General features: G+C 42.4%; 1 protein-coding gene across 3 annotated transcripts in view; it reads right to left on the bottom strand.

The window, feature by feature from the left end:
• LOC123515445 (mitochondrial proton/calcium exchanger protein-like) overlaps positions 1-12,956 on the bottom strand; it is a 127,910-nt gene that overhangs the window by 99,156 nt on the left and 15,798 nt on the right. For 2 of the 3 annotated variants that reach the window (XM_045274010.1, XM_045274011.1), the window contains exon 2: positions 8,775-9,382. In XM_045274010.1, coding sequence (XP_045129945.1) covers positions 8,775-9,382 — 608 coding nt within the window. Of the gene's footprint in view, positions 1-8,774; positions 9,383-9,686; positions 9,754-12,956 lie in introns of those variants that run through there. The other variant, XM_045274012.1, reaches the window with a different exon arrangement.

Genomic DNA, 12,956 nt, shown 5'->3' with positions numbered 1-12,956 from the left:
GAGAGAGAGAGAGAGAATTTTTTTTTTTTTTAAGGATTAAATAATCCTCAAATTAAGTCATCACAAGGGAGCCCCTCTCCAATGAAGTAATTTGTCCTGCTGCTAGGCAACAAAGGCCATATAGCTGCTAGATGTCATTAGTGTGGTTCGAATCGATGCCCCGCAATCTACCACCATCGTGGCAGAATGCGGCGCCTAAATCCGCGTGACCACTAAGGACACACACACACACAGAGAGAGAGAGAGAGAGAGAGAGAGAGAGAGAGAGAGAGAGAGAGAGAGAGAGAGAGAGAGAGATGATCAGGCGCCTCGCAGTCTGTGGTAGAGAGGGAGGGAGGGCATTGGGGGAGAGGAGGTTAAACACGTGTATTCTTGGTATGTTCGTACTGCACCTTCATTTCTTGTCTATCGCGGGGTCAGAGAGTTACACACACACACACACACACTGCGTAGTGTACACTGGCCGCCAATGAAAGTGGCGCGTGTTGTTTTTGTGTATTTTCGTACCATGCATACCATTAAATTTGCCTTAATCATCTATTACTATCATTAAAAATATAATTTCTTTACCTTACCTAATATTTTGTGCTGTTTCCCTTCCTCTTTATGACAGATTCCAACCGACGTGGTACAGAATCTGCTAGTTTTTCCAGATATGTAGGTGACAGTTCTCCCCACACTTGCACGACCGCCTGCTTGAGCTTCGCTACACTGCTCGTGTCCAGATCCTGGAGCTTCTTTTCATCATACTCCACACATTTTCAATCGGGTTTAGGTCTGGACTGTTTGCTGGCCAACTTTCAAAATAATTAAGTTCACACATGCCAAACCATTCCCTTACAATGTTGGCCGTATGGCATGACGCACCGTCCTGCATGAAGGTTTCACCGTTACACTTGTCGAAGCACTCTTCAAGATTGTCATGCAGCAGGTCAAGATATGTTTCTGTGTTCATTGACACTCCTTTGTCAAGCATAACTAAGTTGCCAACACCAAAGTAGCTGAAACACCCCCACACCATCACAGAGGAGGGATGCTTAACTGCGTTTACAGTGTACCGTTCGTCATATCTGTCCGAGTTTCTTGGTCGGCGTACTCTTTTGTGTGGTGTTCCTGTCACATAGAACATGCTCTCATCTGACCACACTACTCTTCTCCACTTCTCTAATGGCCAGTCTTTATGGTCCTGAGCAAATCTGACTCTTTTAGCTTTGTGGGCGGGTGTAAGCAGTGGTTTCTTTGCAGCACGGTAACTTTTCATGTCGAGGTCCTCCAGTGTCCGCCGCTGTATTGTCCTTATGGAGACATGTGTCAGCAGATCAGGGTAATTTTGTTTAATTTCTCTTCCTGTGAGGAATGGCGAGACACTTAGCTGACGCTTAATCAGTGTCAGTGTCCTCTTTGATAAAATACGGCTGCGTCCAGGGGCAGTTTTCTTCACTGGTGCTAATTTTCCGGTATTGTCTCTGCATCGCTTCAACCAGCGTTGTACTGTTCTTAGTGGGAGTCCTGTCTCCTTTGAAATATGCTTAGAGCCAAAACCACCCTTCCGGAGTGAGTCAATAAGGGCTATATTGACTGGGGATATTTGATGTTTACGTGCCATTGACACTTAAGTTTCCACACCAATATGAAAGAGAACGAAGAAAACTGACACACTGTGCGGGGAGCGGGTAAGCAAGTGTACTTCCTTACGTGAGCAAGTGACAACTGAGTGATAATATTTTGAAGTGTGACGGTTGATAGATGTTTAAAGAGCCGGCCTATGTTGCCACTTCTAGATATTAGCCACATTCTTTTCAAATGAGCTACAGTTCTTCCCGCGCTATGAGATACGGGTTTGTTTATAATGCGCGCCACTTTCATTGGCGGCTGGGTGTAGTGGTTAGCACGCTCGACTCACACTCGAGAGGGTCCGGGTTCGAGTCCCGGAGGCGGCGAGGCAAATGGGCAAGCCTCTTTAATGTGTAGCCCCTGTTCACCTAGCAGTAAATAGGTAAGGGATGTAACTCGAGGGGTTGTGGCCTCGCTTTCCCGGTGTGTGGAGTGTTGTGGTCACAGTCCTACCCGAAGATCGGTCTATGAGCTCTGAGCTCGCCCCGTAATGGGGAAGACTGGCTGGGTGACCAGCAGGCGACCAAGGTGAATTACACACACACACACACACACACACCATAAAAAGAAACACATAAGGAAATTGGAGACTACAAAAAATGGCTACAAGAATGGTTCCAGAATTTAAAGGTATGACATGAGAAGAGACTAAAAGCTATGGATCTACCAACCCTGGAACAGAGAAGAGAGAGAGGGGATCTGATACAAGTTTATAAATTGATTAACGGAATGGACCAAGTGGATTTTTTTTTTTTTTTTTTACGGTAAGGCCTATAGCGCCTGTAGGCACACTTGAAGAGTGTATGGGAAGCGCTGTTCAGCTTCCGCCCATTAGTGGCGCAGGCAATTTTATTTATAGTGGTACCCATATTAGGGCCCATATCACCCCCCAAGCTCATCTTGAGTGTAACCACCTAGAACCTGGGTATCATGGTGACATGTAGGTAACTTTAAACCACTCGACAAATGGCAAAGTGTTTTAATTTTAAGGCTGTACGTGATGGGATTCGAACCTACGCGTGGACGTCTGCCTGATCCCACGCTCACCACCTTATCCACTATGCCACCGCCTTCCTGAGAGAAGAATATGACACTAGAAGCACAAGATCGCATAGTAAGAAACTGAGGAAGGGAAGATGTCTGAGAGATGTTAAAAAATATAGTTTCCCGCAAAGATGTGTTCAGACTTGGAAAAGTCTGAATGAGGAAGTGGTGTCAGCAACGAGTGTGCATAGTTTTAAAGAAAAATTGGATATGGAGATATGGAGACGGGGCCACACGAGCATAAAGCTCAGGCCCTGTAAAGCTACGACTAGGTAAACACACACACACACACGGCCCGGTAGCTCAGTGGTTAGAGCGCTGGTTTCACAAGCCATCAGATGACCGGGGTTCGATTCCCCGGCCGGGTGGAGATATTTCACGTGTAGCCCCTGTTCACCTAGCAGTGAGTAGGTACGGGATGTAAATCGAGGAGTTGTGACCTTGTTGTCCCGGTGTGTGGTGTGTGCCTGGTCTCAGGCCTATCCCAAGATCGGAAACAATGAGCTCTGAGCTCGTTCCGTAGGGTAACGTCTGGCTGTCTCGTCAGAGACTGCAGCAGATCAAACAGTGAATTACACACACACACACACGGTAGCTCAGTGGTTAGAGCGCTGGCTTCACAAGCCAGAGGACCGGGGTTCGATTCCCCGGCCGGGTGGAGATATTTGGGTGTGTCTCCTTTCACGTGTAGCCCCTGTTCACCGAGCAGTGAGTAGGTAAGGGATGTAAATCGAGGAGTTGTGACCTTGTTGTCCCGGTGTGTGGTGTGTGCCTGGTCTCAGGCCTATCCGAAGATCGGAAATAATGAGCTCAGAGCTCATTCCGTAGGGTAACGTCTGGCTGTCTCGTCAGAGACTGCAGCAGATCAAACAGTGAAACACACACACACACACACACTGGTCTCAGGCCTATCCGAAGATCGGAAATGATGAGCTCTGGGCTCGTTCCGTAGGGTAACGTCTGGCTGTCTCGTCAGAGACTGCAGCAGATCAAATAGTGAAACACACACACACACGGTAGCTCAGTGGTTAGAGCGCTGGCTTCACAAGCCAGAGGACCGGGGTTCGATTTCCCGGCAGGGTGGAGATATTTGGGTGTGTCTCCTTTCACGTGTAGCCCCTGTTCACCTAGCAGTGAGTAGGTACGGGATGTAAATCGAGGAGTTGTGACCTTGGTGTGTGGTGTGTGCCTGGTCTCAGGCCTATCCGAAGAATCGGGAAATAATGAGCTCTGAGCTCGTTCCGTAGGGTAACGTCTGGCTCTCTCGTCAGAGACTGCAGCAGATCAAACAGTGAACCACACATACACACAGTCTTCACTATTTCAAAAGGCTCTCTCTACTTGGTTATATAGCTTTTTAAATTTTTTTTATGGTTGTAAAAGGAAATTAACAAGATTTCTGCATTGTATAGTGTATACTGGAGAAACACCCTTAAGAACCGATTATTTCTCATGCCCTTTAAATTATTGAGAGAGAGAGAGAGAGAGAGAGAGAGAGAGAGATGCTCCGTCCACACTAGCGGGTAAAGCACGGCGGGCTTTGCCCATCAACGCTTGGCTGTTTCAGTCAGTGGCGAGCACCCGTACAATCAGGCAGCGGATCCGTGTATCTGATTAAGACTGCGGTACGACAGCATGAGAACCAAGGATTGCAAAAAGCTGTTATTGTGCTCAGTTATACTTTTGCTGACGGAGAGGTAGACATGATGTTCTGGTGTAGAGACTGGCAAACTGGCAGTCATGGACATAAAGCCAACATTGTAACCTCGTATGTCTGGCAGTGGCGCACTGCAGGGCCTGGCGAACAGTGCCCGGTGAAATCGCTTGTCTACAAACGAGCAGTTAGCTCGTCTGCAGCCGGGCAAATGCTTCGCTTCTGCCCGCGTGCACTGCCCGCTAGTGTGGACGGACCTTAAAAATACTGTACCCATAGACGCCTTAATGAACATGTCACACATGATTTTGTTTGTATCAATAGCCTCTGCTACCTAAGATAGCTATCCCAGTCTTGCCTATACTGTCTATCAATTAACCTGGGTGTATGTAGTAAGTTACATTCAAATAAGTTCAAGGCCTTTTACCATTTTTCCCGCCTTTCTCTCTAACCACGACTGTTTTTAATCTATTCAATGCTAGGGCGCGTTTTCATATTCATTTCGATTACTACTTTGGCGATTTTATACAGCTTCAGAAACATATGTTGGGATTAGTATAGTAGACTCTGACCATTAATCTTTTGACCTCCAGACCCTTCCAAGTGCAAATAAAATCGTCTAATCATACTAAAAAATCATGGTATAAATGTCTGTTGAAGAGACCTTTTTGAACGTTAGAGATGATTGGCAAGCTTCTCGAAAAGGTTTATCGCGTTAACTGTGTGGAAACTTTGTTAATCACGCTACTAAAACCATAAAATTATCTCAAAAAAAAAAAAAAAAAAAAAAAAAAAAAAAAGTGTTGCCAGTCTTCTGTAAGTAGTGAAGCTGCTGAGAAGTGTTTTTCAGAATACCATCCAAAGTTTATTTCAAATCTTGTCTTCTTGCTCTGCTTATCGTACATCATTCTAAACACTTAAGGCGGCGTCACACTAGCACTTTTCCGTCTTATTTTTCTGTCAATTTTCTGACGACTGTCAACTTTTGCAGACGGTGGCCGTCACACACAAGCTTGCTTCCGCCTTTGCGCGCTTGTCGATTGTAAACAAACATGGCTCCTCATTCACCCCAGCAAGCCGCGGCTTTTTTGCACCTTATAATGTAATCAGCTGTTCTGTGATCCCAAAGGCAACGGTGACCACTAATACTCTCTATGAGAAATTCGTCAGTGTGTTTTGTCCACTGCTCATCTTGGCCAGCTACTTGGAAGTTGCCTTGGAAATATTCAAAAGCGTCGCACATTCGCACTCCCCTGGAAATGTACACAAACAACTGAGGAACTTTTCATTGCTAGGCTAGAAGAAAAATAAATATGTATACAAATATATATTCATCAACTCATTTAAATTTCTTATGATAATAGCATTCTTCCGTTTAAAAAAAAAAAAAAAAAAGTTGATTAGAAACCATAGTTCTTATTTTGACTAAAAATTGGCACTAGAAGAAAACGATGCGTTCCGTCTGACTCAAGACGACGGAGAGTTGACATTGACAAGAATAAAAAGACACGGAAATCGCCTGAGACGACGGAAAAAGTGCTAGTGTGACGCCGCCTTTATACTCTCAAGATGACCAAACATTATGAGCGTAAGGTATTTTGCTCTCTTATTTCTCCTTTAAAACACGCCTGAAGCTGACAGATACTTTCATTACCGCAGCCAGCCACTCAACCAGTCACCACTACCTTTACCTACCCCTGCTCACTATCAACTTCAAGGTCATGATGTTTCACTGCTAACGTGCATTCATTCATCCACGTGTTAATGTTTCAGTCACCATTGCAACACTTAAGTATGCATATTCTTTTTTCTGAATCCCTTACCAAAACAATCTAACACAGCAGTAGTATTTCCATCAGGGTCAAATATTTCCCTACCAGTAAACTGTTAAGCGTGGTGTTATTTATTTTTTCTTTTCCTGCTTTTTTTTTTTTTTTTTTTTTAATGCGTTCGGTCTTTGTGTTTGATTGAAGGCTACATGATAAAAAAGAAATAGAGTATGAGATGTGGAAGAAAGGGAAAGTCAGCGGAAGAATCTATTGGAGAGTGGAGCATAAAAAGGCAAGAAACGTCAAGAGAAGCGCTGAAACAAAGGACAAGCATCGCGACCTACTCCTGGCCAGTCACAAGCTTATTATTTTTTTTTATACCATGTAGACTATTCACGGGAGTTTATGGGCTAAAGGAGGTACTTATCTTTTTTACCACCTTTTTCCCACTGTGTAGTAATCAGCCGCTCGAGTTAACTTTTTCCATCTGTTTCTGTTTATTGCGTCCTCTTCTTGTAGTTCGAGCTTATTCATGTCACGCTTCTGCAAGTCTCTCTATCTTATTCTCTGCCCACCCACACTCCTCACTGTAACTGGTACCAGCATTGCCTCCTTCACTGGTTCCTTATCTCTCCTCTTCATATGTCACTCCCATTACATACATGTCATCGCAATTCACCAATGAGTTTTCTCTGGCCTTTCTCTCTTGCACACTCCTCACCTCTCGATTTTATCTATAATCTTACTTTCAACTAAAATGTCTTATCATTTAAATAAGTTTATTGCTTCACACTTAAAATTTTTTGTACATTTTGTTTTGCGACTTTGTACTTTTTGCTCAGTTACTTTAAATTTTATTGCTTCGTTTCAGTTAGTTTTCTCATGTTATTAGTGTGATGAATAGTGATCTGATTTCTTTTAATCTTCATTTAAACATGTATTTTGAGCCTTGAGATATATGATTCGACAAATTTGTTATTTTTGTTTTACTCAATGTCATAATATTAACATAAAGAATAACCGCGTATAATGGAAATAAATTATGATTCTGCTTCATGCACCCTCGTCTCCTCCACACGCCCAGACAACCACCACCTCCTTTACCTCGTTTCTTGCTTCATCCAGATACATTTGTTGCTTCATCCAGATACATTTGTTTACAACTCTGATCTCCTTCCAGGCTTCTTTTTAGGTACTTCTTATTATGTCTTTGGTTTCTTGTCCGTGTGTGCCGTGCGCCGCTACATTTTCGGTCTCACTGTAGCTATATATACACCTTCCCTTTCATTTTTTTTTTTCCCTCCACACGAAACCTTTCTGTCACAAATCACTCATACATGCTTCCTCCACCATCACTCGCTGTGTCCAGCTCGTTGTGGCGTAATACCTTCTCCTCAACTTCCCAACTATGTCCCAGCCACTCTTTACCATGGATTCTAAAATTGATCTAGAAATCAAAAATATATAAACAAAAAATAAATTAATTAATCAAAATCAATGAAAAAACTTAGGTGGGGACGATTACATCATTATAAGACAAATGCAACGTCTTCTGAAACACATCCGCTGCACCTGCACTAAATTAAAAAAAGGAGTCACTAGTTGTAATTCTAACGGTGTACTTGTGTTTCTACAGACAGACTAACAAGATGTATACACCACTAACAATAAAAACACTCGAGAACCAGGCAGATCATCTCTATAGCTTTGGAAAATGGTCGTGATGAAAGAGCAAGGCGTTTTAGAATACAGACCTCTTACTGTCCCACCCCTTCCTTCTCTTACACAAATAAAAGTAATAATAAAATAAATCAATAAGTAAAACACAGGCCAGTCTGGTGGTGAGGAGCTGAGAGAGAATGGAGGTCGAATGCAGTGTTAGTGTACAGATGGAAGGCGAGGTGATAGTCTAGGAGTGTGTATTAATGCAGAGGGGTAAATACACGAGAGAGAGAGAGAGAGAGAGAGAGAGAGAGAGAGAGAGAGAGAGAGAGAGAGAGAGAGAGAGAGAGAGAGAGAGAGAGAGAGAGAGAGAGAGAGAGAGAGAGAGAAATAACAGCAGGGCAGCACATCACTAATTAACCGATACATGCTGAACAACTGATTACAGCTACAAATGAATTGTAATCTCTACTGCAGTCTTGCTGTGCAAAACTGACATTTTACTTTCTCTCACCTCTTTTCTGTCCACCTCCCTAATATAAGAGTTAACCAGTACTGAATTCTCAAACTTTCATCGCTCTCACTGGTACAATCTGAGACTCCCTTCCTGTTTACATTTTCTCATTCTCATAGCCTGAAATCTTTTAATGAGTTGATTTCAAGATATTTCAATTTTTATAATCCTTCTGGTCATTTCCTGAAGAAACTGCCACCTATTTTTTTTTTTATTTCTTCCACTGAGTTTGATCTGCACAAATCCAGAATTTATAAAGATCACAAGTCAATTCCAGAAGGAGTGGACATTTGAAAAAAGGTAATGAGAGGAGCAGAGTGGTATCAGTGTGTTGCAGAATGGAGGATGGATGGAGCCAAGTCAGTGTTTGGTTTAGATTACTGATGAATAGCAGAGTGAGTGACAGGACAGAACCCTGAGGAACACCATTGTTGATATGCAGAATCACAAGAACAATGACTGAACATGGAGTACAAACATTCTCAATAGTCTACAAACAAGGCAAGGTCATAACTACCTGGCGGTGTTCCCTCCTGGAGAGGTTTTCGCCGTTGACGATGCGCCACACATACTTGCAGCAGATCTTGGTGTCAATGAAGAGTAACCTGAATCCATGGTAGTAATGTAATATTTCATCTTTTATTCTCTCACCTAGTGTTTTTCTTGGTCTCACTAACTTTTTGTCCTGAACTATTGGAGAGCCAGCAGCTTTGGCCTTTTCTTTGAGGTCCTTCACAGTAACTTCCACCTGTGAGGAAGGTTTGAGGGTTTCCTTCTCTTTGACTTTAACATTTGAGTTCCTTTCACTTTCAGGTGGCGGGACCATCTTCTGTGAGGTGGTGCTGGAGGCCGCCTGTGGGGAGAACTCCTTCTCCCACAGCCTGACCGAGGTGTGGAAGCTTCGGTAGGCGGGGACATAGACGGTGGTGTATGACACTCGCAGGGCTGGGGATGCAGTGTAGCAGTGGCCATGGTGCTGGCCCGGCCCTCTTGTAATCCAGCCACAGGCTTTGCCTCCACCACACACACTGGTGACAGACTGGCACAGCACCACACTGCTGGCACTGTGCCATGACCGCCTCAGTGCAGCCACCTCCAGGCTGTACACACACAGGCCACGAACTCCTGCAAACACGAACAAACACAAATCATTACACACAAGGCATGGTCTGTTCTCTCAGGAATGGACTGCAACATGCCAGTCACACAAGCAAAAGTTATCTAAAGCCCCAAATCTTTCCCTCTGTGCTACAGGTGTTAATGAAGGACCAAAAAGAGCCTGTCTAACTGTTCCTCTCCAGCAGTGTACAAGTGTTCCAATCAGCAGGATCAATGGAGCACTGGAATTGTCTTGGTACTCACTTCTCAAAATACCTCAAGTCAAAGAAAGGTAAGAAAACAGACTCAAAAAGAGAGTTCCAGAGTTTACCAGCAGACAGAATAACATTCACTAAAGTTGGTTGTCCAGGCTGAATGAACATGTTGATTACAACTGTGGCAGACCAATTCCTGCAATCATTGAAATAAACACATCTGATGACTATAGTACAGGGGAGGTTGTTATAAGAGTATCTATAATATGAGCAACTGATTATATGAGATTCATAAATAAGGGACTTATTTTCTTTATATGAGTATGAGTGCAAAAACCTGAAGATGCAAAGTTCAGCCAAGGCAAGTAAAATTACAAAGTTTAAAATGTGTGCCTTACTGTACCCTCCTACTAACACATGCTGGCTACTGTTACAAAGCTGCAGATCAACTATTTTGTTCACTCAGTACATTACAATTCCCTAAGGTCTAGGGGTGTAGAGGGGCTGTCCACAAGATTAATGCCCAATATTTAGAAATGCCTTCCCCCCTCTCACTACAACAATTTTGCAAGGCCACACAGATAAACAGCCAGGTCTTCAAGACAGTTTCTCCTTTTAACATATATCCAATATATCATCAGAACCATATAAATACCCATAAAAACACAAGTATTTTCAACTGAAGCCTTAGGAGAGCAGTGATGGTGAGAGAGCAAAGCGTTTCAGAACACAGGCCTAAACCCTTACCACCACGAGCTGACAGGGCTGAGAATGTTACCTAATGTGTGTGCATGGTGTGGTGCTGTGTTTGGCCCACTCCACATAAGACTACTAACGTTACATATATTTATAGAGATGCAAGAAATATTATTTGGTAGTTCTCTCACACTGGAAAGGACAATTAGCTCTTACATGAAAAAAGTGCAAGAAAAGACAGGATTTTTGTGTTTAAATATACTGACGGCTTTTCCTTAGAAGTCTTCAAGGATGTGACACAAAGGTCTACATCTATTATTGTGCTGTACTGTTCTTGAAGGTTCTGCCCATCCCATCCCCTCAAGTAAGTAAAGAGAAAAAATACATAAATCAATAAAAACTGAAAGTAAATAAGGAAAAATAAGACGAGAAAAAACATATACAAAACACAAATAGATAAGCTAATAATAAAAAAAAAAAAAATGTTCTTTTACTACTATAATCTATATGCACCTTGATCTTCCCCCTTGCTACACACACACACAAACACAAACACACACACACAAACACACACACACACACACACACACACACACACACACACACACGAGTCATATTGATAGAATTTTCAGAGAGACGTATAATTTGCTAAGGAATATTGGAGTAGCATTTCACTATATGGACAAGGAAATGATGAAGAAATTAATAAGTACTAAAATAAGACCTAGATTGGAATATGCAGGAGTTGTGTGGACTCCCCATAAAAAGAAACACATAAGAAAATTAGAGAGACTACAAAAAATGGCTACAAGAATGGTTCCAGAATTTAAAGGGATGGCATATGAGGAGAGACTAAAGGCAATGGATCTACCAACCTTGGAGCAGAGAAGAGAGAGAGGGGATCTGATACAAGTTTATAAATTGATTAATGGAATGGATGAAGTGGATAATGAGAAACTGATCCTGAGAGAAGAATATGACTTTAGAAGCACAAGATCGCATAGTAAGAAACTAAGGAAGGGACGATGTCTGAGAGATGTTAAAAAATTTAGTTTCCCGCAAAGATGTGTTGAGACTTGGAATAGTTTGAGTGAGGAAGTGGTGTCAGCAAAGAGTGTGCATAGTTTTAAAGAAAAATTGGATAAGTGTAGATATGGAGACGGGACCACACGAGCATAAAGCCCAGGCCTTGTAAAACTACTAGTTAAATACAACTAGGTAAATACACACACAAACACACACACACACACACACACACCGCTATCAAACACTGATTTACCACACACTAGTCAAGAGGTGGTACTTGTTCCCGAGAGAGAGAGAGAGAGAGAGAGAGAGAGAGAGAGAGAGAGAGAGAGAGAGAGAGAGAGAGAGAGAGAGAGAGAGAGAGAGAGAGAGAGAGAGAGAGAGAGATAATTAAAGTAACCAAGCTAGTGAAGGCAAGAGAAGCTATACACCTCATCACACACAGCTGATTCACATAGATGGCTGACTGACTGGCTGGATGGCTGGTTGACTAACTGACTGACTGACTGATTGGCTGGCTTATCTATCACCTGGCTTTATCTGGCAGAATATGGATGATAAGTGACTTGCCAAACTCTCTTACAGTCCCTGAGTTGTTATTGTTGTTGTTGATCAAGCTGTCTTTAATCTGCTTGGCACACAACACATCTTTGCTCAGTTACTTCATTTGGTCACTGTCTGGTACTTTCTCCTACTCCAAGACTTTCCCTATCACTAAGAACTAACTTGTGATATTTTGGATCAATTTGGGAAGGTGGTGGGTGGGTATCAGGAGAGGTATAGTAGTAGAGGTAACCCGAGCCACTCTACCCTGCCCTGCCCATCACCATAAGACCAGCCAACAAGAATTCAGATGCAGGGTTGCTTCTCAAACAAAATAGTACATGCATGGAATGGACTTGGAAATTGGGTTGTTAGTACTGAGTCATTGTGGAATTTTTAACCCTTTGAGTCTGGTGGCATTTTTTTATATAACTTTTGGTGAGTTCGTGTTCATTTCTTGATTGCTTTCCTTAAACCAGCCTAGTCAAGTATTCGTCTTAACCACTTCACTACCAGGATGTTTTCATATTCATTCTGCTTTCTATTTAGTGATTTTAAGCCCTTGAGTACCATGATGCATTTCCATATTTATTCTGCTTACAATTTGGTGATCTTATACAGCTTCAGAAACTCATGGGGGGGGATTACAATATTGAAGACTCAGACCACTAATATTATGATTCCCACAGACGCTTCCTAATGTCAATAAAATAGTCTAATTGTACACAGATCTCAAGGTAGAAATGTGTCCCAGTATTGAAGGAGTTAAACAGCTTCAGAAACTTATATGGGAATTAGAATCATGAAGACTGGCCATTAATCTTCTTACCTCCATAGAACCTTAATTTAATTAAAATATCTAATCATACTCAAAACTCAACTTAAAAAATGCATTCCAGGACTGAAGGGGTTAAATATATATATCAACAAGTGCAGGGTACTGAGCGTAGGTAGAGATAATCCAAGCAATAGGTACACGATAGATAACGTGTAACTAGGAAGTTTCAAGTATGAGAAAGATTTAAGAGTCATAGCTCTGACCTCGATACAAGGAAGCAATGTATTGAGGCCAGGAATAAGACGAATAGAGTATTGGGATTCATTCTTAGAAGTGTTAAAAG

This window comes from Portunus trituberculatus, chromosome 39 (genome assembly GCF_017591435.1).
Source record: "Portunus trituberculatus isolate SZX2019 chromosome 39, ASM1759143v1, whole genome shotgun sequence".
Lineage (NCBI taxonomy): Eukaryota > Metazoa > Arthropoda > Malacostraca > Decapoda > Portunidae > Portunus > Portunus trituberculatus.
This window is presented reverse-complemented; position numbering and strand designations above follow the sequence as displayed.